We start from the raw sequence: 27,357 nt of genomic DNA on the forward strand, positions 1-27,357 counted from the left end.
AAAAAATACAGACCTCTACATGCTTTGTAAGTAGGAAAACCTGCAAAATCGACAGTGTATCAAATACTTGTTTGAATGATGTCTGTGAGTATACCAAACCATATTTGGTATACATATTAACCAGGTTTGCTGTTTATTTGAGCAAAATGAGATGGAAGGAAGTTCCATGCAATACGGGCTCTATATAATACTGTACGTTTTCTTGAAATTGTTCTGGATTTGGGGACTATGAAAAGACCCCTGGTGGCATGTCTGGTGGGATAAGTATGTGTGTGTCAGAGCTGTGTGTAAGTTGACTATGCAAACATTTTGGGATTTTCAACACATTATTGTTTCTTATAAAAAGAAGAAGTGATGCATTCAGTCTCTCCTCAACTCTTAGCCAAGAAAGACTGGTATGCATAGTATTTATATCAGCCCTCTTGTTACAATTAAGAGCAAAACGTGCCACTCTGTTTTGGGCCAGCTGCAGCTTAACTAGGTCTTTCCTTGCAGCACTGGACCACACAGCTGGACAATAATCAAGATTAGACAAAACTAGAGCCTGTAGAACTTGCTTTTTGGAGTGTGGTGTCAAAAAAGCAGAGCATCTCTTTATTACGGCAAGACCTCTCCCCATCTTTGCAACCATTGAATCTATATGTGTTGACCATGACAGTTTACAATCTAAGGTAACGCCAAGTAATTTAGTCTACTCAACTTGTTTTACAGCCACACCATTCATTACCAGATTCAGCTGAGGTCTAGCACTTAGAGAGAGCAAATTAAGTGAGTGTGTGTGTGTGTGTGTTGGAGTGTTAGTGTGCGTGTGTACAGTCCTGTGAGTGTGCATAGAGACAGTGCAAAAGAAAAAAAGGAAATACAAGGGTTAACTCAAATTGTCCAATTAACCCTTTAGTTAGCTATTTAGCAGTCTTATGGTTTGGGGATAGAAGCTATTCAGGAGCCTGTTGGTGTCAGACTTGATGCACCGGTTCTGCTTTCTGTGCAGATGCACAGCGAACAGTCTATGGCTTGGGTGGCTGGAGTCTTTAACGATTTTACGGGCCTTCCTTTCACACCGCCTGATATAGAGTTCCTGGATGGCAGGGAGCTCAGCCCAAGTGATGTACTGGGCTATCCGCACCACCCTCTGCAGTGCCATGCGATCGAGGGCGGTGCTGTTGCCATACCAAGCAGTAATATAGACTCGTTGTGTGTGTGTGTGTGTGTGTGTGTGTGTGTGTGTGTGTGTGTGTGTGTGTGTGTGTGTGTGTGTGTGTGTGTGTGTGTGTGTGTGTGTGTGTGTGTGTGTGTGTGTGTGTGTGTGTGTGTGTGTGTGTGTGTGTGTGTGTGTGTGTGTGTGTGTGTGTGTGTTATCTGTGTCCATAGAAAGATGTCATATCCTCTTCGATCCATTCTACCCAACTCAGGGCAGCTTTGAGTTGAGTGATGGCCCACGATTACTTATTGAATGGTTTGTGGGCTCCAGTATTCCGCCACCCTGGACTTGATGAAAGATTATTGATACTGATTCCTCTGTCTCACCTCTGTCACTGTTCCTATATCGCCCTGGGTAGGAATGTTTTTCATTGTCACGAAAATCACATCTCATTCTGTGTGAGCACATGCATCTTTGTTTAGTCCGTCAAACAAATAACGATAATAATCCCATTATTATCATAGAGGAAAGAGGTTGTTGTCATTATCTCATCGGTAATCATCGATCGATGATTATTGAAATCCGGATATATATTTTGCTTTACGAAAGAGGAATCCATTTTTTTAAATCAGAAATCTGATGAAGAAAGGAGATACCATTACCTTGGCCCTGCCTCTATATCACCTCAAAGCATTTATTGTACATATTTAGGAGACACAAAGGGGAATTAATATATTATCTTGCTTCTGATCCCCACCATTACTTTGTTGTCTCATCCATACAGATGAAACGTTAAGATTAAATATACAGATCTCTATTGTCTCCACACTAGCTCCTCCCCTGGGCTCGAAGTGGTTCTGATGTTAATTGTGTCACTGTGGTGACATGGAGCAGCTTTGTGATGGCACCCAGGCAGCTGGTGTAGCGTTCCCACCCCACCTCCTCCTAAACATTAGTGACACCTAATCTAAACGACTCAGTAACTACCTGAAGATGAGCCTCATATCTGATTGAATGTCTCCTGCGACACTAGTTCTGCCGGCTCGCATTTTGAAATGTTAACTTGAAAGGTGTTCATCCACAAGATTAGCTTAGCTCTTTAGGCATTCCTATGTGAAAGAGGTCTGCACAGATTTGCTTTGTCGCCAGATTTATGTAGATCTCGGTACTCATCGTGTAGGCTAATGTCGTGGTGGGATTTTGTAGTGGTTTGTATCTTTAAAGTACCAAAATGCATTTTGTATTTTTGATCAGACTTTTTCAGTGCCATCAACAGCTTTCAGAGAGAGTTTTACATGTATCACCCAATAATTTAATGAAGTCTGAATAAGAAAGATGTTGATAGTGGTGTGCCATAAAAGGCATGTGTATACATCAATAGATCATGATGACATATATTTCTCCTGGGCCATAAATCTCATGGAGAAATGTAATCTTTCTCCAGTCAGCATATTGGAAGGGAGTTGTTCCTTTAATTAGTGTCTGCCAGTCGGCGTGTTTTCCATGCCACCTCTAATTGTCTGGCACACACGTGAGAGGAAACACTATACACTCACACTCCTGAGAGAAAACATGATGTGCGCACACACACACACGCGCTCGTGAGAGAAAGCAGCACACACACACTTGTGAGGGAAAACACTACTGACTATTTTGACGGGGAAAGAAGAGGGGGGGCTCCACCTCACACACACACACAAACCTCTCCTTCCTCCCCCATGTCTCATTTGGGGGTGGAAGATGTCTGGGAGCGTAGACGGATGTGGAAGGCTATCCCTCACCGGTGCTGCCCACCTCACTGTCACCCCTCTGTCGGTTGTTGTGGCGCGCGGCGCCCTCGGACACGGCCAGGTAATAGCTCTGCTCTGACGACCAGAGGAGTGGAGAGAGAGCGAGTAAAAGAGCCCGCCTCCTCCTCCACTTTGTTTCAGAAATAATTTGCCGCTCCTGCATGCCGCCTGCAGGGTCTGCACGGTAATAAAAATGAATCACACCACTAACCTCTCCAAACCTGCTCCCTCTTTTTAACTCTGTCCTTCCTGGACGGATACACGGCTGGGAGAATGGAATTGATACTGCATCCCTCCACTGCCATCCCTCATATTCTTCCCTCATTCTCATCCCTAATTCTCAGCTGTTATTAGAATCACCAACCCAGTGTGGATGGCAGAAAGGGCTGTAGTTTAGCCTGCTCAGGGATCCAAACTATAATGAGCCAGCTATAACCTCTCCTGTAGAACAGCCCCAGTCCCTAAACCAAAGAGCGCTGAGCCTTTCCGGATACTCACAGGTTAGGGGTGCGAGGAGCGCCAACCGGCAACTATCCAACTCTCCAAAGAGGCTTTAGAATAGCTGGCCTTGCCAGGAGCCCTGGTGGAGGTGGGGTAATTAATTTAGACTAATTAATGAGCGGAGCTGGGGTCTCCTGTCCAGTTCAGCACTGTGCCGTGGCAGTCTCTCCAAATGAAACCCACAGGTCACTGATTATCCCAGCCTGCCCTGGAGATGATTTGTCACTAATTAGCCAATATGCCACGGGTTTCAGCACCAGCCAGGTATGTAGGGGAAATTAACTAGCAAATCAAATTTTTTGTTACGCACACAGTTTACAGCAAGGCCAACTGAAGCAAATTACTGTCAGTGTTTTATCTTCTATTCTAAATTATAGAGTATAATTAAAGCAACATATACACTATACATGCAAGAGTATGTGGACACCCCTTCAAATTAGTAGATACTGCTATATCAGCCACACCCGTTGCTTTGTCCACATCATAGGATGCCATTGGAATCTGGAGCAGTGGAAACGCATTCTCTGGAGTGATGAAACATGCTTCACCATCTGGCAGTCCAATGGACGAATCTGGGGTTGGCAGATGCCAGAAGAACACTACCTGCCCAAATGCATAGTACCAACTGTAAAGTTTGGTGGAGGATAAATATTTTTTTAGGGTTCGGGTTAGGCTCCTTAGTTCCAGTGAACTTAGTTCCAGTGAAGTCTTAACGCTACAGCATACAATGATATTCTCGATGATTATAAGCTTCCAACTTTGTGGCAACAGTTTGGGGAAGGCCCTTTCCTGTTTCAACATGATAATGCCCCCGTGTTCAAAGCAAGGTCCATACAGAAATGGTTTGTCGAGAACGGTGTAGAAGAACTTGACTGGCCTGCACCCAACCCTGACCTCAACCTCATCGAACACCTTTGGGATGAATTGGAACACTGACAGTGAGCCAGGCCTAATTGCCAAACATCATCACCCGACCTCACTAATGCTCTTGTGGCTGAATGGAAGCAAGTCCCCGCAGTCATCAAGTCCAACATCTAGTGGAAAGCCTTCCCAGAAGAGTGGAGGCTGTTCTATCAGCATTAGGGGGGACGAACTCCATATTTATGCCCATGATTTTGGAATGAGATGTTTGACGATCAGGTGTACACATACAGTTGAAGTCGGAAGTTTACATACACTTAGGTTGGAGTCATTAAAACTCGTTTTTCAACCACTCCACTCATTTCTTGTTAACAAACTATAGTTTTGGCAAGTCAGTTAGGACATCTACTTTCTGTATGACACAAGTAATTTTTCCAACAATTGTTTACAGACAGACAGATTATTTCACTTATGATTCACTTTATCACAATTCCAGTGGGTCAGAAGTTTACATACACTAAGTTGACTGTGCCTTTAAACAGCTTGGAAAATTCCAGAAAATAATGTCATGGCTTTAGAAGCTTCTGATAAGCTAATTGACATCATTGAGTAAATTGGAGGTGTACCTGTGGATGTATTTCAAGTACCTCTTTGCTTGACATCATGAGAAAATCAAAAGAAATCAGCCAAGACTTCCGAAAAAAATTGTAGACCTCCACAAGTCTGGTTCATCCTTGGAAGCAATTTCCAAACGCCTAAAGGTGCAACGTTCATCTGTACAAACAATAGTACGCAAGTATAAACACCATGGGACCACGCAGTCGTCACACCGCTCAGGAAGGAGATGCGTTCTGTCTCATAGAGATGAACGTACTTTGGTGTGAAAAGTGCAAATCAATCCCAGAACAACAGCAACAGACATTGTGAAGATGCTGGAGGAAACAGGTACAAAAGTATCTATATCCACAGTTAAACAAGTCCTATATCGACATAACCTGAAGGCCGCTCAGCAAGGAAGAAGCCACTGCTCCAAAACCGCCATAAAATAGCCAGACTACGGTTTGCAACTGCACATGGGGACAAAGATTGTACTTTTTGGAGAAATGTCCTCTGGTCTGATAAAACAAAAATAGAACTGTTTGGCCATAATGACCATTGTTATGTTTAGAGGAAAAAGGGGGACGCTTGCAAGCCGAAGAACGCCATCCCAACCGTGAAGCACAGGGGTGGCAGCATCATGTTTTGGTGGTGCTTTGCTGCAGGAGGGACTGGTGCACTTCACAAAATAGATGGTATCATGAGGCAGGAAAATTATGTGGATATATTGAAGCAACATCTCAAGACATCATTCAGAAAGTTAAAGCTTGGTCGCAAATGGGTCTTCCAAATGGACAATGACCCCAAGCATACTTCCAAAGTTGTGGCAAAATGGCTTAAGTCAAGGTATTGGAGCGGCCATCACAAAGCTCTGACCTCAATCCTAAAGAACATTTGTGGGCAGAACTGAAAAAGCGTGTGCGGGCAAGGAGGCCTACAAACCTGACTCAGTTACACCAGCTCTGTCAGGAGGAATGGGCCAAAATTCACCCGACTTATTGTGGGAAGCTTGTGGAAGGCTACCCGAAACGTTTGAGCCAAGTTAAACAGTTTAAAGGCAATGCTACCGAATACTAATTGAGTGTATGTAAACTTCTGACCCACCGGGAATGTGATGAAAGAAATAAAAGCTTAAATAAATCATTCTCTCTACTATTATTCTGACATTTCACATTCTTAAAGTAAAGTGGTGATCCTAACTGACCTAAGACAGGGAATTTTTACGGGGATTAAATGTCAGGAATTGTGAAAAACTGGGTTTAAATGTGTATGTAAAGGTGTATGTAAACTTCCAACTTCAACTGTATGTTTGGTCATGTAGTGCAACTACATTTGATGACTCATTTCATTTCAAATCCATCTGATTAAAGGAAGGCTCATTTGTGTCAAGCTGGGTGAAATGAATTAATTCTGCGAGTGGTGTTTGTCGTAAGTGACTGGGTGCATGTGTGGTGTACATGTCATTGTCCCAGCGTTGTGTTGGAGGGGACATGGGCAGTAGGGGGTTAACAGCGAGAGCATTTAAGGGTGTTAGTCTTCTCTGGCACAAAAACACAGCCGCTCCATCATGGGGACGGTGACAACCTCATTAATGTCACAATATATTCAACTCGTCCTGCCCTGTCTGCTGCTAGCCCAAGGCTCACAGATGCTCCTCTACTGGCCTCTCAATAGAACAACTGGCCAGACCGTTCAACCAGACTGCTCAACCCAAACAAAACAACAGTCTCATTCTAGAACCATACTATAGAACCACTATCTCTGGCCCAACATTCTACAGTATGTACATGAGTAAAGGAGGGTTTATCCTAGAAAGCTAGATTCTAGATCATGTTTGTTATGTAGTTGTTATTCTTGGTTGAGGATAAAGTCTAAACTGTACCCCTGTTGTTGACTGTAGGGAGTCTCATTTACTGGTTTGCTCTCTCATTTTTCGCCCCTAGCAACCTTTGAAGCTCTGGGGCCCTGCTTTCTCGCTCTGTTGTGTGTTTTTTCTCTCCCTTTTGTTTTTCTCTCTTTCTGTCCCCTTCTCCCAGCTCTCTCTCTCTCTCTCTCTCTCTCTCTCTCTCTCTCTCTCTCTCAATATGTGAAAGTGGAATGGCCGGCTGTTGCATGGGAATCTGTCCTATACAAGCCACCCCCCTCCCACTGCGAGGGGTGTTTAGATTGCCTAGTCCCCCCCTCCACCACTCCTTCACTCTCAGTGAATCTATTTGATGTGTCCGCAGTGAATGTTGAGAGGCAGGGAGGGAGGGAGAGAGGGGGCTGGGGCTTACCCTGATTGTTTAGGAGGAACAGACTGTGTTTGAAGGATGGGGTGGTGTGTGTGTGTGCATGTGTGTGCGTTTGGTGGTGGTAATGGTGGGACGGACATCCTGATTCCTCCCTTAATGTGTGGACCAATCAATGGCACCTTTATTAAAGGAGGCCTGGAGTGGTCATTCTCTGGTCTTTGTCTATTCACTACTATTTTACTCAGTGCTACCATGGTCCCGCCCCCTCTGTCTCAGTCTCTCTTTCCTTCAATAAATCCCTATTTGTCTTTGTCTTTGGAGCTTGACTAATTATCCTTGTTTGTTCCTCTTTATGTGGATGCAGTCATGTGTTGTTGACTTCGTGGACTGGGTTGAGGAGAATCATTCCGCCATTTGCCACTTAATTAAGGGGAGGTCAGAATCCAGTGCTCAGCTCAGGAACTAAACGTGCAGAACTCGTATAGAATTATAAAAGGGCTTCAGCACTTATTTTCACACAAGTTATTCAGCAACTGATGCCGCTCATATAAATTAAGAATTAGGATTGAAAAGTAGAGAATCTAACAGCCTATTTGACCGTTTTGTGTCCTCTGTGCCTTTAGACTTTAGTCTTATTAATACTGTAATCTCTGCTTTGTTTTTTAGCAAACTTTTGGAACAAATGTCAGCTATAAGGTGGTAAAGAAAATATAGTCATTGCACACAGATATAAGACTGAATTACTGAGGAAGTTCATTGCTGCTCCAAGCAGTAATGCTTTATCGTTTAAAGAGACATTATTGAGATCTTTACTCTGTCTCTTTTCTGCAAGTCCCCTCTGTCCCCTAAGCAACAGAGGATTTTTTTTAGCAAGTATGTGTGCAAGGGTGGCGAAAGTAGTGTGTGTGTGCATGCCTGAGTGTATGTGTTTCACGGTGTGTGCGTGTGTCGAGGGTAACCACCGGCTTGATTTCCTGAATATCATCCCCTGCTTATGAAGTTCACTCTCTATCTCCTCTCCTTTTCCCTCTCTTTCTCCCCCTCTTTTCTCCTCCCGCTTTGACATGCTAAATCTGCTGATTTTATTTTTCTTCCTCCTGCGGAGAGGAAGTGTCCTTTTCAAGGATCTCGGCTTTCCCCCTGACTGCCTAAACCCTGCCTATGTTTGGATTGTTGTTCTATTACAAACAAAAGACAGAGGCGGGATTACCATTTCACTTCCTTTCACAGACTACCTTTCAAGTGGTGTAGCAGCTGAGGGATCTGAGTCACCACCGCTGGCCGCTTCCCTTTTTCTTAAACGGAACTCTATAGTACCAGCGTGGTTACATTTGGACCCCTACTACTGGGATTGAGGTCTTTTTGTGGCTTCAAGGCCTGTAATCACAAATAGGATATATAATCAGTTTTGCCTTTTAGATCGTATTGAATAAGATTTAACAGGGAGGACCTGATCCCAGATCAGCCCTCCTACTTTGAGACTGCTTTGTGAGTATGGGCCTTGGGCTCCTTTCTTGGACATTGACATCTTCTTAATGGTTCTCAGCCTTTTTGTTTCACATCCTGGCGCTAACTTTCTGCCTCATTTAGCCCTTGTCAATTCACTGGGCTCTCCTCCCTAGATCTGGGATTCCATTCATTCAGTGGGTTAGCTCTCTGAGGCAAACCTTGGCTAACTGCCCGATTTGACTTCATCACAAATTCCAGATTCTACCAAAACAAAATATTAGGCAGTACATCTGACTATTACCAAATCGATCACATATAGTTTAACGTTTGACACGTAATTGATTCTCGGTTTCAGAAAAGGGCTGGGGAATGTTTTTAAAAGGACTTGGTTCCTGTGTTTGAAAGTGAAAACCAGGGGGGTGGGGCTGTCAGCCTCTTAACCAGAGCAATCCGCTGGTTCTGGTCTGCCATTGATCCACTACCAGCCTTGTTCTCACATAATGACAGACTGGGGTTTGATGGAGGGCTTACACCATAAAACTGCTGGCTGCTCCAATCGCTGCTCCAATCGCCAGCCTTAAGAAAATAGTTATTCACCCACGGGAGAGATCCTTTTTCCACTGTTTTAATGCTTTACAGGAAGTCGTAAGGTGGGTTTAGAGTTATGCCTGTACCATTGAGCTAATTTGAAGAATCTCATAAGTAACACTTAACTTAACCTTGAGGTATAGTGCTTTAAAACTGGTTATAAGCATGTATGCAGGCTTTGTGGTATTACTGAACTCCTCACTAAACATAAAACAATTTCCCTTCTCCCAGTGTAATTAGCAATCCTTTAATGTGTAAAGGACAATGCAAGAGTTCAGGGTGACTGGTTTATCTGCCAGGCTGAGCTTTATGAACTATTAATGGTGGTTAGCAGTTAATCAAATTCCGTGCGGGCACTGACAAAGGCAGCTGTGATATGGTCCAGGTCTGTCAGTGGAGAGGAGAGGTAGGTTAATTAGCCCCTTTAGTTAAGGCTGATGCTGCTGAGAGCATAGAAAATGTTGCAAAAATTATTAAAAATAAAGGTGCAGGTGCATCCTGTTTCCATTGATCATCCTTGAGATGTTTCAACAACTTGATTCAAGTAAAATAATATTTGATTTGTCACATGCGTCAAATACAACAGGTGTAGACCTTACAGTGAAATGCTTACTTACAAGCCCTTAACCAACAATGCAATTTTAAGAAAATACAACAACAAAAAATATATTAAAATGTTTGTCCACCTGTGGAAAATTCTATTGGTTGGACATGATTTGGAAAAGCACACACCTGTCTATATAAGGTCCCACAGTTGACAGTGCATGTCAGAGCAAAAACCAAAGGTCCCCAAGAACACAGTGGCCTCCATCATTCCTAAATAAAAGAAGTTTGGAACCACCAAGACTCTTCCTAGAGCTGACTCCCCGGCCAAACTGAGCAATCAAGAGAGAAGGGCCTTGGTCAGGGAGGTGACCAAGAACCCATTGGTCACTGACAGAGCTCCAGAGTTCCTCTATGGAGATGGGAGAACATTCCAGAAGGACAACCGTCTCTGCAGCACTCCACCAATCAGGCCTTTATGGTAGAATGGCCAGACGGAAGCCACTCCTTAGTAAAAAGGCACATGACAGCCCGCTTGGAGTTGCCAAAAGACCTAAAGTACTCTCAGACCATGAGAAACCAGATCCTCTGGTCTGATGAAACCAAGATTGAACTCTTTGGCCTGAATGCCAAGCGTCACGTCTGGAGGAAACCTGGCACCATCGCTAGGGTGAAGCATGGTGGTGGCAGCATCATGCTGTGGGGATGTTTTTCAGCGACAGGGACTGGGAGACTAGTCAGGATCGAGGGAAAGATGAACGGCGCAAAGTAAAGAGAGATCGTTGATGAAAACCGGCTCCAGGACTGGACACGTCTCTGAATGTCCTTGAGTGGCCCAGCCAGAGCCCGGACTCGAACCCAATCGAACTGGAGAGACCTGAAAATAACTGTGCAGCGATGCTTCCTATCCAATCTGATAGAACTTGAGAGGATCTGCAGAGAAGAATGGGAGAAACTCCCCAAATACAGGTGTGCCAAGCATGTAGCTTCATACCCAAGAAGACTCGAGGCTGTAATCGCTGCAAAAGGTGCTTCAACAGAGTACTGAGTAAAGGGTCTCAATACTTTTGTAAATGTGATATTTAAGTTGTAAATTTTTTTAAATTAGCAAAAAAATCAACCTGTTTTTGCTTTGTCATTATGGGTTATTGTGTGTTGATTGATAATAATAATAAAAAACAATTGAATCCATTTTAGAACGTAACAAAATGTGGAAAAATTCAAGGGGTCTGAATACTTTCCGAATGCACTGTATACAGTAAACTCTGGTCCAATATCCATACTAGCATACCCCTTAAAATAAAGCAACATATTGGGCATGGATTTCTGATGGTGTGCTAGTGTAGACATTGGGACATAGCCACGAGTCAGTTTGAGCATTGTCTTCAGACCGATGGCGTCATTCTGACATTTGTAATTATTTGTAATTTTGTCTGTTTTTTAGGCTTACTTACTGATATTTTGAAGTGTAAAGTGACGTTAGTGTCCATACAGAAGCGTTGGCAGTCAGTGTCCTGGGGGATCCTTGTCACTCCAACCAGCGACAGAGTCGTTTTACCATATCAGTGTGAGCCCCTTTTCTCTGTCACTCACCCAGACGCCCAAACAACAGCCCCTTTCTACTTCCCTTATCACTCCGCTTGACGGGGTCGCGGGGTCAGAGCCACACTGAGCATGCCCAGCCATTCACTGTATTGATTTTCTTTTTTAAATCCAATGCTATTTGGATGGTATTGCAGTTTGTGTGTGGGTGGGAGAAAAGAGAACTGGGGAGTCAAGATTCAAGATGTAGAGCGATGTAGAGATAGAAGTCTGACTAGCAGAGAGTGGAGGGAGATAGATCCCTCCTCCTCTGCTCCTCTCCATTCTCTGGCTCTATAACTGAAGGAGGCCCAGCCCCAGCTCCAGTCCGCCTCTCTGTCTGCCATTCAGGCCCATCGATCGGCTTCCCATCCCGGGCACCCCAGGGGAGGCCGGGGCCCAAGCGCAGGAAGTCTCCTTTGTGGGGGATCCTCCAGTTATCACTTTCCGACTGATGGCTGACAGCACTGATAAAAACATGTCCCCCTTTCCTCCTGTCCTGTATTGTCCACAGCAGACATGCTGTTCACAATGTGTAACCTTTAGATAGCTGGCTAGACTGTAAATCTCCTGCTGCAGACGATTATCAGTGGAGGTGGGATACAGTTTCAACATCTGGCCCCTCCCCTGAGCCCTTTCATCGTCAGTGTCCTGACACTCAAAGGCTACACTAGGCTCCCTATTAGAGAAAATACATGATTGAGACAATGGCGTGACTGTTAGGATTGTTCTTAAGGATTTTTCTTAAGTGGCCGCATGTGGTCTAGGCCCTATGAGTACTGCAGAATACAGTTACTCCAAAACCTGCCAGAATTTCCTTGGATCCCTACCCTCCCGCCGATCACAAAAGCTCCTCTTGTGAATAATTATCATGGCTTTAGATTACAAACGATCTATTTATTTAATAGAAAATCCCATTTTACAATTTTACCATTGTTTCTTGTTTTTCGGTCCTCTGTAGCCTCACTTTCCCTCTTTAACCCTCTATGTCATATCTCTTCTCTCTTTCCTCACCACCAGGGAGGAAAGGGAGCGGTGGATCCGGGCTAAGTATGAGCAGAAGCTGTTCCTGGTGGGTCTCCCCCAGTCGGATGTGCCCCTGGGGCAGCAGCTGCTCCGGGCCGTGGTGGAGGACGACCTGAGGCTGGTGGTGCTGCTGCTGGCCCACGGCACCAAGGAGGAGGTCAACGAGACGTACGGAGACGGGGACGGACGCACCGCCCTGCATCTGTCCTGCGCCATGGCCAACGTGGTCATCACCCAGCTCCTCATCTGGGTGAGTAGGTTGGGGTTTGAGAGGGGATGGTTTTCAACCTTGATTAAAGGTTGATTATCTTCCTGGTTGAATAAAGATTGAATGATAATGAATAAGATAAGATGGTTAAAAAGTTAGATAGATAGGGAAAATTTTATGGTCAGGGTCAGGAGTGTTTCCTACGCATGTTGACACGACCAGGAAAAACTCCTGGCTGTGGAGGAAAATGCAGTTCTTTGAGCGAATCTGCTCAACTAGCTAGACCACAATGTCAACTACACCTCTCTCTGTCCAGTCCACTTCTCCTCCTCACACCTCTCATCTGTTCCCTCAGTACGGTGTGGACGTGAAAAGTCGGGACGCGCGCGGCCAGACGCCGCTGTCCTGCGCCCGGCGGGCAGGAAGCCAGGAGTGTTCTGACATCCTGCTCCAGCACGGCTGTCCCAATGACCCGGTCAGCAGCCTCACCACCCCCAACATGAGCCGCAGAAACCCCAATGTTAACCCCAACCCTAACGTCAACAACAACAATGCCCTCAGTGAGCTCAACCGCAGTGTCAGTATAATGTAGGACCAGGAGTGGATCATCCCAGAGCAGACCGGAGTAGACTTGACTCACCGATCACCAAGGCCGTGAACATAAACACACTGTGTCCCCATAGAAGACCCAGTGACCGTACTACTCTCCCAGTCCCCATTCTCCTCCTATTCCACTTCATACTGTGTAACCTAAACTGAATGACTGACAGTGGAGGCTTTTTTGGGCGCAACGGACAGGATAGAGATATTCCAAGATGCTGAGAGAAGCAGGCTTACCTGGTGGATATTGTATATTGTACTTGTTTGGTTGTTGTTTTCTCATATCATTGGCACAGCGGTACTGTCTGTGAGTAACAATCATGATCAGTTTAAAGCTTTTTATTGTTATTAAGCATCAACCAAATGAATGGCTCACCCCTCCCCTCTCTAGTAAAACAGTTAATTTCTATGCTTGAACATTTTCTTTCCTGTCGTCCTCTGTTGGAGCCAAACTGTGTTTATATTGTGCTGTTTGATGAAATGACAAACTCCCTCCCATAATGCTTTTATCCCTATATAGAGAAAGATAAACACCTTCATAACCTTTTGCTTTTAGATACTCCAAAGGAACTTCCATGTTGGACGCACAGCGTTTACTGAGTGGTATCATCCATAGTCATACAGGAAAGAAACTATTCCTATAGATAGTGTAATAGGGTTTACAACAAGTCCTCCATAGCCCACCAATTTCAGAATTCAGAAGGTTCTAAATTAACCAGTTAGTATTGGTACTATGAAGCCATCAAACTCTTGACATGCCATTCATGTAAAAAAGCAACGCATGTCTAGGTGGAAGGTCAAAAATGATTGAAATACTTTACTTACGGGCAAAAGGTTTAAATCATAATTTGACATTTCAGAGATGATTACACAATGGGAGAATTTTGGGAGATAGTTAAGTGAGTCATTTGTTCTTCCACCCTGATCACGTCCCGCTTGCAAATCATCCATGATTATAAGGGAATTGAGGGTCTGTTTTATGAGCATCATGTCGATTGGTTTTTGTAAAAATGCCTCTTCAATCAGAAATCATTCAGAGGAATGATTGAAGGAAGGAAATTGTATCATTAAGAGATCTTTGTTGGAGTAATTTTTGGATGGATTTGAAGAGTGTTGATAACTATTTGACACAGATCACATAACCTGGCCCCTGCAGGCATAATGGAATGTCTGTTCACCTCTTGTAGCCGAAGGCCCTGTATATTGGTACTCATGATTATATGTCTTTTGTTGATGTGAACTATGTGGTGCGTGTGTGGGTGTGTGCGGTGCACGTGTGTGTGAATGAAGGAGAGACAGGAAGTGACTGGGTAAATCTGTGTACGGACACCATTGGGAGAAAAGGCCAGCATTTATAGTTGCTTGACTAAAAGGTTTTTGGAGCAAAAAAAGGTGTTTTCAAGTACAGACCACTGTAACAAGCAGGGGTTGGAACCGAAAACAGGAAAATAACATTTTTGTGAAACAGAAGCGAGGAAATTATCTGTTATTAGACCTGTTATTTTAAAAGCATGGGAACCGGTTAATAATGTTATTTTATGTTTCGGGGGATTTTTTTCCAGGCACACAAAGAAACGCAACAAAGAGCCTATGCAAAGCCCTCACTCTGTCACTCAGAAACGTATTCCAGTGCCTGCAAGCTGGAAATCTTTGCCTGTGCGTGTTTAGGCTACCCCCCCCCCCCCCCCTACCCCCCGAAGCATAGGCTACTGTACTGACATTACAAGTGTGATTCAGAAGACGGGGAGAGATTTTTTATTGGCTAGAGAAGAATGGATTCACTATTTTCAATGCTAGTTAAGGATACTATAGTTATCACGTTTCACATTGGATTTATTAACTACGAAAAGGAAGACGTTTTGATTATGGTGCCGCTCTGCACAAACAAGCTGGTTAAATAGCTCTGGTCCAGCATTAAGCCAGCCCTCGGAACTCTCAGAGTGGACCGGACTCACCAATCACCAAGGCCCAGCGCTTGCATAGAAACCGCTCCTCTGTAGGTAGGGTATAATTCGGTGGGATTAATTTGGATAATGCATGTCATAACAAGCCAAGCCTCCTCCTCCACCCTCTCGCTCTCCCCACCCAGGGGAATCACATCTCGCCCCCTACACTTGTCTGTCCATCACACATGTTAACAACTAGTTTGCCCGCTCCATAGCAAGCTGCTCTATCTGCACTGATTGGTGAAGTCATTTATTGAACTAAATGTAAAAAACTGTTCATTCCACAGGCCAAAAAGGAATGATAGAAAATGGAATGGTTCAGTACTTTATTTTGCTGGTCGGAACAGTGGAACGGAATAAAATAAAGTGGTGGTTCTGTTCAGAACGAAACGATTGGAAAGTACGATTGGTTGGTTGGTTCCAACCCCTAGTAAACAGTAGCTCGTCCTCCAATAAGACTTATCCTGAAGTGGTGTGGATTAACGTTGACTACTGGAGTCATTTTGAAGCTTTCCCTCTCAATTCCTCTACAACCAATGTGACTTTAACGAACCATCCAACCCCTCACCCTTACTCAAGGGACCAAAACAGGTACATTCAAGTGTCAAACCATGGAGATAGAGACTAAAAGGGTCAAGATGGGATGGAGAGAAAAGCCAAGATAACTTGACAGTTTTTATGGTAATTCTTCATGATAATATCATATGTGTATATATATAGACGAGACAAAACAAGATGGAGGAGGGACTTTCACAACAGGAACATTCAAGTGGTATTGGCATAAAGTATATAGAGACGTTTCATTTTCCTCGCTCTTCTGCCGTTTTAAGGTTTGAAATTAAACCCCAGTTTTCTGGTCTTTAAATGTACTATGGCAGTGTTTATGTTTACAGGGCAAAGGCTCTTCATATTAACGCTGTTACATTATCTACATGGTTTTGTTATTTCCCAGCAAGCTAAACTGGTTGGAATTAATGTCAGTACAACCTGGTTACAACCATATTATAACCTGGTTGTAAACTGGTTGTAATGAGGACATTTAAACCAGCTTTGCCCCCCTCCCCCCCTGTGTTCCCTCAGTATTTGTAGTTTATTGAAACCCACAAGATAAAAGATGTGGTCAATCAGGAATAGTGTCAAATACAGTATTCACTTTCATCGATGTTGTCCTGAATTGGCCCTCGGATTCAACCAAATGACATTTAGACTGATGGTCAACAGAGCTTGTAGACAGCCTTACGTTATAACTACATTGACGAGTTGGCCTTTTCCTTTGGTGTACAGTAGGTGTACACACCACCATGGCACCAACGTATTTCAATGAATTCTCAAGTACATTTCAAAGTATGTCTGATATACGGTAGTAGATTATTTCCTATAGAGGAGTTTGACTTATATACTTACCTGATGCCATAGGACCATATTCACCCTTGTAATATTTCCCTTCCCCACTACTCTTAACGCTGCCTGACTATAACCATTATTCTAAGCAAAATGTTTCCCCCCAAAGACGGCTGTTCTGATATGGCACCCTATTGCCTAAATAGTGCACTACTTTTGACCAGAGTTCAATGCGATACCTGGTCAAAAGTAGTCCACTATAAACGGAGTAGGTTACTATTTCGGACGTACCCAGGATGTAGATATGGGTCCAAGATTCTCTATGACCAGACAAGCTCCCAGTCAAACAATTGAAAATATTTTTGTTTTTTACAGTCAGTCTTCCTTGACTTGTAAACCCTATTTTGATATCTTTTAAATTTTTTCATCATTGTTCTTAAGCATATTTTTAGGTACTTTGGTTAGGTCTCAATGTAGCTACATTATCTGACCATTTGAGGTACTTTGTGTATAATGATGTACATTTGACATATTTATAATGCAGTATGTAAATATTGTTTGTTTTTGTTTAATTTTCCTGTTGTATTTTTTTCTCTCTTTACGTTCGGAACGTGAGACAAAGCATAAAGCTAAAGAGTTAGCTGCTGTGTGCTTGGATGCTTGGCTGACTGTTGACCTATTCATCAAACACTCCAATAAAACTATGTAGCCTTTCCTGGATTTGGGAAATAACAAAATGTTTGAAATGTGTCTCTCTCTTTGCATCTTCTTTGACTGACTTGTGTAAGTGATGTACTTGTGTATGTACTCTATGTGCTAGCATCATCTGAAGCAGAAGCTTACGTTGCGACCACTCTTAAAACCAAGGGGCCACTCCCAAGGCAACATTTCAAACTCAGCTGTCTTACACGAGCCCTCCATTTTCTTAATGGCACTTCCTACCTAATCGTTTGTGTGATATACTGTACATGGATGAGTATGTGATGTGCCAATACATGATTTCCTGTTTCAATATCTAGGATTAATACATTTAAAAGTATTCTTCTATATACAGTAGGTCATGGATGTACGATCAATAGCCAGCTTCACTCAGTCAGATCCATTGAAGTTAGACAATAAAGACAATCCACTCCTAGTACTGTGTTTCAAATGAGCATCAGTTTTGGGACACTGAGGATAGCCTGTTGGTGTATGTTGTGTATTCCGTTAGTATTAATGTTTAGTGTATTCCATTTGGTATTAATGTGTATTGTGTGAATACCATACCATATTGTGTTTCAGGAGTACCAGAGCTTGGCAGAGGACAGAGCTCTGATGCTTCCTTCCTCTGCCAGCCCTTCAGCTAAGTGGTGTTGCCCCCTCTACCCTTCCACTTCCTGCTCATGGGGCCCCCCAATAGTCCAAATAGTCTCTCAGTAAGGAGGATTAAGATAAAGAGCCAGGCTTAGTGTCAGGCAGCATGACAGGCATTATGACGCGGCGGGGGAAAGTGAAAGGTCTCAGTGTCGAGACGCGTCAAAGCACACCACTAATCCACTCCTCATTTTCAGCTTATCTGCTCTCGCTAATACAGGGGTACTCTGTGCTTCACCTCTCGGGTTTTCTCTTCTGTTGTCTTTCATTACCTGTTTGTCTTTTCTTTCCTTCTTCCTTCCTCTTTGCAGACTGAGGTGGTGATACAGCCACATGTTTGTGTTTAAGCGCTTACACACACACACTTAGTTGAGAGAGTAGCATATACAATGTCAGCACCAGTGGTGTAGTGGTGCCTGGAGAACTGTATACGCTAATTTTGCCAAAAAGTTCCCAAACGGTCCACCCGGCGACGGAAACGTGCCGTGTTTGAAAAGTTCAGTGAGGAACAGTGCCATAAACTCTGGATGACCTAAAATGATGAATCCCATTTTGGTCTTTCACAGTCAGGCCAACCCAAGCTGTCCTGTGCAAGTAGGCTAATAGTAGACCTACTATTGAAACAGATAAATGAGGCTGGTTTCAGATTTGTCCAATTCTGGGGGGTTTCACTCTCAAAGTCACACTGTTTTAATAGAAAAACAACAAATTGGATGTTAGAAATCCATAACAATGTGTAAACCACATCAGGAGACCACTTTTGAGGTCTGGGTAAAATGTAAGATATTTAGATTTGCTTATTCAAGTGCCCATGCACCAAGCACTGTTGTTTGGTTAGTGGTGTTGCCAGAAGATACCGACCCTACCGTTACGCTTGTTTACACTGAGCGGCACTGGGGTCGGTAGGCTAGCAGTGGCCACTGCTGCCATTTTGGAATGGCAGTGTCAGGCAATCAGCTCTTTTGTTGTTCAACACAATGTGTCATTCCATAATGGCTGCTGTGGGTACTGCTAGCTAGCATGAGGATGGAAAGCCCAGTTTTACGGAAAAAAAGCAGTATTTCAACATACTTGAATTATCAGTGTTGATAAAGGTACAATTTGGAGTACAGTGCTATATCCCATCCCTGCATTGAGGTACGTTTTCCGATCTATATCGCGCGCCGGCTCCACAGTATCTTAATGTAGCCATAATTGCATTCCGACCCCAGTGCAGCTCTGTGTAAATAAGCATAACGGTAGGGTTGGTATTTTCTGGCAAGTTAGTGGTGTTTCTGTAGCGCATGAGATACATTTTGCAAAACAAATAGCCATTGGATTGATGCAAATAATCATAATATCATTCTGCCAGGTAGGCAGGCTACTTTGTATCTATTTTACATTTAAGTACACTCTTAGAAAAAAAAGATGCTAGTTAGAACCAAAAAGAGTTCTTTGGCTGTCCCCATAGGAGAACCCTTTAAAGAACCCCTTTTGGTTCCAGGCAGAACCATTTTGGTTACAGGAAGAACCCTTTTGGGTTCCATGTAGAACTCTTTCTATAGAGGGTTCTTCATGGAACCCAAAAGAGTTCTACCTGGAACCAAAAAGGGTTCTCCTATGCGGACAGCCGCAGAACCCTTTTGGAACCCTTATTTCTAAGATTATACCAGACGACGTTTAGGCCTATCATTGGCATTGCAATGTTTTTCCCGTTTCTTAATTGAAATTGAAACCTGGAAGTTTTACTTCATATTATGAGTGATGCCTTATCTTGCTTCCAAGTAGCTTATAGCCAAAATCCACCATAGAAACGTGAAGGCAATTATTTAATAATGGCTTCCTCATATGCTTCTCCTGTTCAATTCGTTATCTTTCAGCTTTCTTTCATTGTGTAGCAGCCAAAGACATTATCCTAGTCGTATTAGCAACCCATGAAAAATGTTGCATCTTTAGATCTTCCCTCTTTCTACATTTTTTACGGATATTTCTATCTCTGTCCATGAATCCGCTTGCATGTGCAGTGCACATTTTAGAACAATGTTTTCCCGCAAATTGCATTTAGGACCATTCAAATTCAAAATAATAGTTTAATAAAAAATGTTGCTAAACATTCTGATCTGTTCCATAAGCTAAATTAATTGATATGGCGTATATCTCCACTACACTACTTTGATACACATTGTGGGGATTAACCTCTATGGGCTTGGTATATTTTAGATATTTTTGAAAATACACTACATGACCAAAAGTACACTACATGACCTGCTCGTTGAACATCTAATTTCAAAATCATGGGCATTAATATGGAGTTTGTCCCCCCTTTGCTGCTATAACAACCTCAACTCTATTGGGAAGACTTTCCACTAGATGTTGGAACATTGCTTCTGCGACTTGCTTCCATTCAGCCACGAGAGCATTACTGAGGTCGGGCATTGATGTTGGGCGATTAGGCCTGGCTCGCAGTTAAGGTTGAGGTCAGGGCTCTGTGCCGGCCAGTCAAGTTCTTCCACACTGATCTTGACAAACCATTTCTGTATGGGCCTCACTTTGTGCACAAGGGAGTTGTCATGCTGAAATAGGAAAGGAAAAGAGCCCAAAATTGTTGCCACAAAGTTGGAAGTACAGAATTGTCTAGAATGTCATTGTACGCTGTAGCGTTAAAATTTCCCTTCACTGGAACTAAGGGGCCTAGCCCGAAACATGAAAAACAACCCCAGACCATTATTCCTCCTCCACCAAACTTGCATTCTGGCAGGTAGCATTCTCTTGGCATCCGCCAAACCGAGATTTGTCAGTCAGACTGCCAGATGGTGAACCGTGATTCATCACTCCAGAGAACGCATTTCCACTGCTCTGGAGTCCAATGGCGGCAAGCTTTACACCACTCCAGCTGATGCTTGGAATTGCGCAAGGTGATCTTTGGCTTGTGTGTGGCTGCTCGGCCATGGAAATCCAGTTCATGAAGCTACAACGAACAGTTATTGTGCTGACGTTGCTTCGAGAAGCAGTTTGGAACTCGGTAGCGAGTGTTGCAACCGAGGACAGACGATCTTTGTGCGCTACGCGCTAAAGCACTCGGTGGTCCCGTTCTGTGAGCTTGTGTGGCCTACCACTTCACGGCTGAGCCGTTATTGCTCCAATACATTTCCTCTTCACAATAACAGCCCTTACAGTACAGTTAACCAGTGCAGCTCTAGCAGGGCAGAAATGTGACCAACTGACTTGTTGGAAAGTTGGCATCCTATAACGGTGCCACGTTGAACGTCACTTAGCGCTTCAGGAAGGCCATTCTACAGACAATGTTTGTCTATTGAGATTGCATGGCTGAGTGCTCGATTTTATACACCTGTCAGCAACAGGTGTGGCTGAAATAGCCGAATCCACTAATTTGAAGGTGTGTCAACATACTTTTGTAATATAATGTATATATATATATATGTATATATATATATTTATAAACTGGGTGGTTCGAGCCCTGAATGCTGATTTGCTGACAGCCGTGCTATATCAGACCATATACCACGTGTATGACAAAACATTTATTTTTTACAGCTCTAAATACGTTGGTAACCAGTTTATAATAGCAATAAGGCCCCTCTTAGGTTTGTAGTATATGGCCAATATACAGTTGAAGTTGGAAGTTTACATACACTTAGGTTGGAGTCATTATGACTCATTTTTCAACCACTCTAAAAATGTCTTGTTTACAAACTATAGTTTTGGCAAGTCAGTTAGGACATCTACTTTGTGCATGACCCAAGTAATTTTTCCAACAATTGTTTACAGACAGATTATTTCACTTATAATTAACTTTATCACAATTCCCGTGGGTCAGAAGTTTACATACACAAAGTTGACTGTGCCTTTAAACAGCTTGGAAAATTCCAGAAAATGATGTCATGGCTTTAGAAGCTTCTGATAGGCTAATTGACATAATTTGGGTCAATTGGCGGTGTACCTGTGAATGGATTTCAAGGACTACCTTCAAACTCAGCGCCTATTTGCTTGACATCATGGGAAAATCAAAAGAAATCAGCCAAGACCTCAGAAAAAAAATTGTAGACCTTAAGTCTGGTTCATCCTTGGGAGCAATTTCCAAACGCCTGAAGGTACGATGTTCATCTGTACAAACAATAGTACGCAAGTATAAACACCATGGGACCACGCAGCTGTCATACAGCTCAGGAAGGTGACGCGTTCTGTCTCCTAGAGATGAACGTACGTTGGTGTGAAAAGTGCAAATCAATCCCAGAACAACAGCAAAGGACCTTGTGAAGATGCTGGAGGAAACGGGTACAAAAGTGTCTATTTCCACAGTAAAACGTGTCCTATATCGACATAACCTGATAGGCCGCTCAGCAAGGAAGAAGCCACTGCTCCAAAACCGCCATAAAAAAAGCCAGACTACGGTTTTCAACTGCACATTGGAAAAAAGATTGTACTTTTTGTAGAAATGTCCTCTGGTCTGATGAAACAAAATTAGAACTGTTTGGCCATAATGACCATCGTTACGTTTGGAGGAAAAAGGGGGAGGCTTGCAAGCTGAAGAACGCCATCCCAACCGTGAAGCACGGGGGTGGCAGCATCATGTTGTGGGGGTGCTTTGCTGCAGGAGGGGCTGGTGCACTTCACAAAATAGATGGCATTATGAGAAAGGAAAATTATGTGGATATATTGAAGCAACATCTCAAGACATCAGTCAGGAAGTTAAATCTTGGTTGCAAATGGGTCTTCCAAATGGACATTGACCCCAAGCATTCTTCCAAAGTTGTGGCAAAATGGCTTAAGGACAACAAAGTCAAGATATTGGAGTGGCCATCAAAAAGCCCTGACCTCAATCCCATAGAACATTTGTGGGCAGAACTGAAAAAGCGTGTGCGAGCAAGGAGGTCTACAAACCTGACTCAGTTACACCAGCTCTGTCAGGAGACATGTGCCAAATTTCACCCAACTTATTGTGGGAAGCTTGTGAAAGGCTACCCGAAACATTTGACCCAAGTTAAACAGTTTAAAGGCAATGCTACCAAATACTAATTGAGTGTATGTAAACTTCTGACCCACTGGGAATGTGATGAAGTAAATTAAAGCTGAAATATATCATTCTCTTTACTATTATTCTGACATTTCACATTCTTAAAGTAAAGTGGTGATCCTATCTGACCTAAGACAGGGAATTCTTACTCTGATTAAATGTCAGGAATTGTGAAAAACTGAATTTAAATGTATTTGGCTAAGGTGTATGTAAACTTCCGATTTCAACTGTACCATGGCTTTAGAGCTGTATCCAGGAACTCTACGTTGCGTCATACGTAAGAACAGCCGTTAGCCGTGGTACACAGTATTGGCCATATTCCACACCTCCTCATGGATTATTGCTTAAATATACTGAACAAAATATAAACACAACATGTAAAGTGTTGGTTCCATGTTTCATGAGCTGAAATAAAAGATCCCAGAAATGTTCCCTACACACAAAAAGCATATTTCTCTCAAATTACGTGCACAAATTAGTTTTCTTCCCTGTTAGTGAGCATTTTTCCTTACCCAAGACAATCCATCCAACAGGGTTGGCATATCAAGAAGCTGATGAAATAGCATGATCATTAAACATGTGCACTTTGTGCTGGGGACAGTAAAAGGCAACTCTAAATATGCAGTTTTGTCACACAACGCAATGCCACAGATGTCTCAAGTTTTGAGGGAACGTGCAATTGGTATGCTAAATGCAGGAATGTCCAACAGAACTGTTGCCAGATAATTTAATGTTCATTTCTCTACCATAAGCCGCCTCCAACGTCGTTTTAGAGAATTTGCCAGTACATCCAACCAGCCTCACAACCACGTGTAACCATGTCAGCCCAGGACCTCCACATCCACCATCTTCACCTGCGGGATCGTCTGATGCCAGCCACCCGGACAGCTGATGAAAAGAGGAGTTTTTCGTCTGTAATAAAGCTCTTTTGTGGGTGAAAAACTCTGATTTGCTGGGCCTGGCTCCCCAGCTCCCCAAGTCATGTGAAATCCATAGATTAGGGCCTAATGAATTGATTTAAATTAGCTGATTTTCTTATATGAATTGTAACTCAGTAAAAAATAAATAATTGCTGAATGTTGTGTTAATTTTTTTGTTCAATATGTACAGTATATATATACCGTACCAGTCAAAAGTTTAGACATACCTACTCATTCAAGGGTTTTTCTTATTTTTCCTATTTTCTACATTGCAGAATAATAGTGAAAACCTCAAAACTATGATATAACACAATCCTGTCTCGGGGCTCTACAGACAATTGCTTCGACCTCAAGGCTTGGTTTTTGCTCTGACGTACACTGTCAACTGTGGGAGCTTATATAGACAGGTGTGCCTTTCCAAATCACGTCCAGTCAATTGAATTGACCACAGGTGGACTCCAATCAAGTTGTGGAAACATCTCAATGATGATCAATGGAAACAAGATTTACCTGAGCTCAATTTCGAGTCGCATAGCAAAGGGTCTGAATACTTATATAAATAAGGAATTTCTGTTTTTGTTGTGTATATTGATGAGGAAATGTTTTTATTTAATACATTTTAGAATAAGGCTGTAAGGTAACAAAATATGGAAAAAGTAAAGGGGTCTAGATACTTTCCGAGGGCACTTTATATATATATATATATATTCCGGTCTCTGGTATTGCTCGTTCTGATATTTCTTAATTTTTCTGTATTATCTGTGTATTGTTTTTTTTATTTTTTTATTGCTAGGTATTAATTGCACTGTTGGAGCTAGAAACACAAGCATTTCACTGCACCTGCGATAACATCTGTGTACGCCACCAATAAACTTTGATTTGATTTCAAAACGTTTTCTCCCTTGGTGTACAGAACCCTGTTTTTTTATTGCATACAGTAGGAGTTAGCTAAACACTGAGGAGTGTTCTGTGCTGCCCACCTTGGCTCAGACAAATCACCTCCCAGATTGCAGAGGAGGGTTTCCCTCTGATGGATGGCTACACAAACACCTGACAAGAACATATTTACCAGCATTAATTCAAAATCTTGTGTTGCGCTACCTAATCACAAGGTAATTGTTTACTGTGTGCTTGCTGTGCAAATTGTTTAACTATAGTTGCCTATCATATGCATGGTTGCCAATTAGTAGGACTCTTTCAATATTTTATTGTTTTCATATGAAAGGCAAAAATCTGCTGATCAAAACCATTTCTGTTGAATTCCAGTTTAATTGCCGTGAATATAATACCTCAGTTAATACCCCAATAAAGGTATTTGTTAATTAACATGCTTGTTTCTGTGTTTCTACTGAAAGTGTCAAATACATCCTAGGCTTTAGATCTGACTAACAGATCTGGGACCAGGCTAAACCTTTTCCCCTTTGACCAGTAATTATATCTATCTTGTTACCTTCCCTCCTGACCACTTCTCATGGGTATTCATCCTCAGTCCTTCTTGACAAGCTCCTGAATATCCATTTATAATTTCCCCCTCCATCATGTGTGACCAGAAGTAACCTAATGTCCATGTTATATCCTGCCCCATCGGACCTGTCCCCTTCTACCCATTTCTACACACTCATCTCCATATCGTTGCCTCTCCTTAATCAGAGTATCTAAGTAAATACAAATGTTTTTCCCTCCCTCTCTACCTCTCTTCCCTCCATACCGCCTTTATTTTACTCTCTATCCATCCCTGTTTCTTTTCTTCACATCTCTCCCTCTTCTCGACATCTCTCAATCTCCCTATCCCCTTCTCTCCATCTCTCTCTCCCCTCCTTACCTCTCCATCTCCTTCCCCCTTGCATCTCTTTCTCCCCCATCCCTCCCTCTATCCCTCTCCCATTCTCTCCCTCTTCCCTCTCCCTACTTATCTCTACCCCCTCATTCCATCTCTCGCTCTCTTTGCCCCCCTTGGCTCATGTTCGCGCGTTTCTTTTCGCCGCTGTTAATTTGCCTGAGAATGCATTAGCTGAAATGAAGGCTGAGGGCCGAGGGAATCCTCCAGGGTTCCATTAATCATCCCCCCTCAGACAGGCAACCTTGATTACAAGTGGCAAGAAATTCATTAGAGTCGGGCCTCTGACAACTCTTATCTCCGCCACTGGATCTGACTCATTAGGCAGCCAAATTAAAGCTATGATGGCCCTGATGAAACTCAGTGCTTGTTTATCTTGTGCGATTTGATGCATCTGCCCATATATCACGGTTGGAGATGGAAAGGGGGACGTTCGGCATTAAGACCCTCCCAGGAAGTCAGGGCTCTGGCATGGGCACACAGATGGGATGGGATGGTCTGATTACCTATGTACGTCTCTCTAGGAACATACATGTACAGGAGCAGATTTCATTTTAAGAAATCACTGTTGGAGATGTGCAGGTGGTGTCCAGTATGCAGACCCTTCCCAGAAGTCAGACAAGCCTCTGGTCTGTGTGTCTGTACACTCACTGTGAGGGATGGTAAATAGATGGGATGGTCTCTCCGTCTCTCCACAAGGACACTATCTGAACTGAATGTAGATCTCATGGACATGTATAATGTGATCATTTGTGATTCAAGTAGTAAATGATGCACTGCTCTCAGTGAGTTGCTGTATTTAGGTGTACACGCCCCTATGTATTTATTTCCCCATTGAAGCTAATTTTGGATTTGAGATCAAATGTTTTATATGAGGCGACAGTACAGAATGTGACCTTTTATTTGCGGATATTTTTGTGCATCACCGTTTAGAAATGAAAGCACTTTACGTACATGTATTTGTATTATAGTGTGGTAAATGTTTTCAAAAGTTTAGTATTTGGTCCCATATTCCTAGCACACAATGACTGTGACTCTACAAACTTGTTGGATGCATTTCCAGTTTTTTGGAGTTATGTTTCAGACGATGTTGTGCCTAATAGAAATTAACGGTAAATAATGTATTGTGTCATTTTGGAGTCCCGCTTATTGTACATAAGAAAATAATATGAATAATGTGGATGATACCATGATAACGGATAATCATGAATTAATCATAAATAATGATGAATGAGAAAGTTACAGAGGCATAAATACTGTATCAACCCCCCCCCCACATCTTTCTTTGCTCCTCACCTACAATGTTATTGGTAATGGTGAGAGGTTAGCATGTTTTGGGGACATGACCTTTGTGCATCTGTAACTTTCTCACTCATCATTATTCACGATTCATTCAAAGTAATCCGCAACCATGGTAGCATCCACATTAATGTAGAGGTGTTCAGAAACATATTCTACTCTTATTTACAATACATGTCATGGGCGGATTGTCTGTTTGGCAATTCTGGCAAATTCTAGAAGGGCTGGACCATCTTTTATTGGGGTGGGCTGGTCAATAATTGTTTTATGAATAATAGTATACAAAAATAATCATGGACACGGCTGGCGGCCCATGGGCCTGTTTTTTTATGACTTTTGAACTAATTATCTGTTGTCATAATCATCTATACTGAACAAAAATATAAATGCAACACGTAAAGTGTTGGTCCCATGTTACATGAACTTTTCATAAAAAAATGAAACAAAATGCATTCATGCTATCTTAAATGTTTCAGAATGTCAGAAATCATATAAGCAAAGTATATAAAACATTAAGAACACCTGCTC

The 27,357-nt window shown here is 42.7% G+C and overlaps 1 protein-coding gene across 2 annotated transcripts in view; it reads left to right on the forward strand.

Annotated features, from left to right (window-relative positions):
* LOC129824156 (arf-GAP with GTPase, ANK repeat and PH domain-containing protein 3-like) overlaps positions 1 to 17,143 on the forward strand; it is a 225,527-nt gene extending 208,384 nt beyond the window's left edge. For both annotated transcript variants that reach the window (XM_055883570.1, XM_055883568.1), the window contains exons 17-18: positions 12,306 to 12,561; positions 12,875 to 17,143. In XM_055883570.1, the coding sequence (XP_055739545.1) occupies positions 12,306 to 12,561; positions 12,875 to 13,111 (493 nt within the window). In that variant the 3' untranslated portion in view covers positions 13,112 to 17,143. The remainder of the gene's footprint in view (positions 1 to 12,305; positions 12,562 to 12,874) is intronic.
* The last annotated feature ends 10,214 nt before the right edge of the window (positions 17,144 to 27,357 follow it).

This window comes from Salvelinus fontinalis, chromosome 26, assembly GCF_029448725.1.
Source record: "Salvelinus fontinalis isolate EN_2023a chromosome 26, ASM2944872v1, whole genome shotgun sequence".
NCBI lineage: Eukaryota > Metazoa > Chordata > Actinopteri > Salmoniformes > Salmonidae > Salvelinus > Salvelinus fontinalis.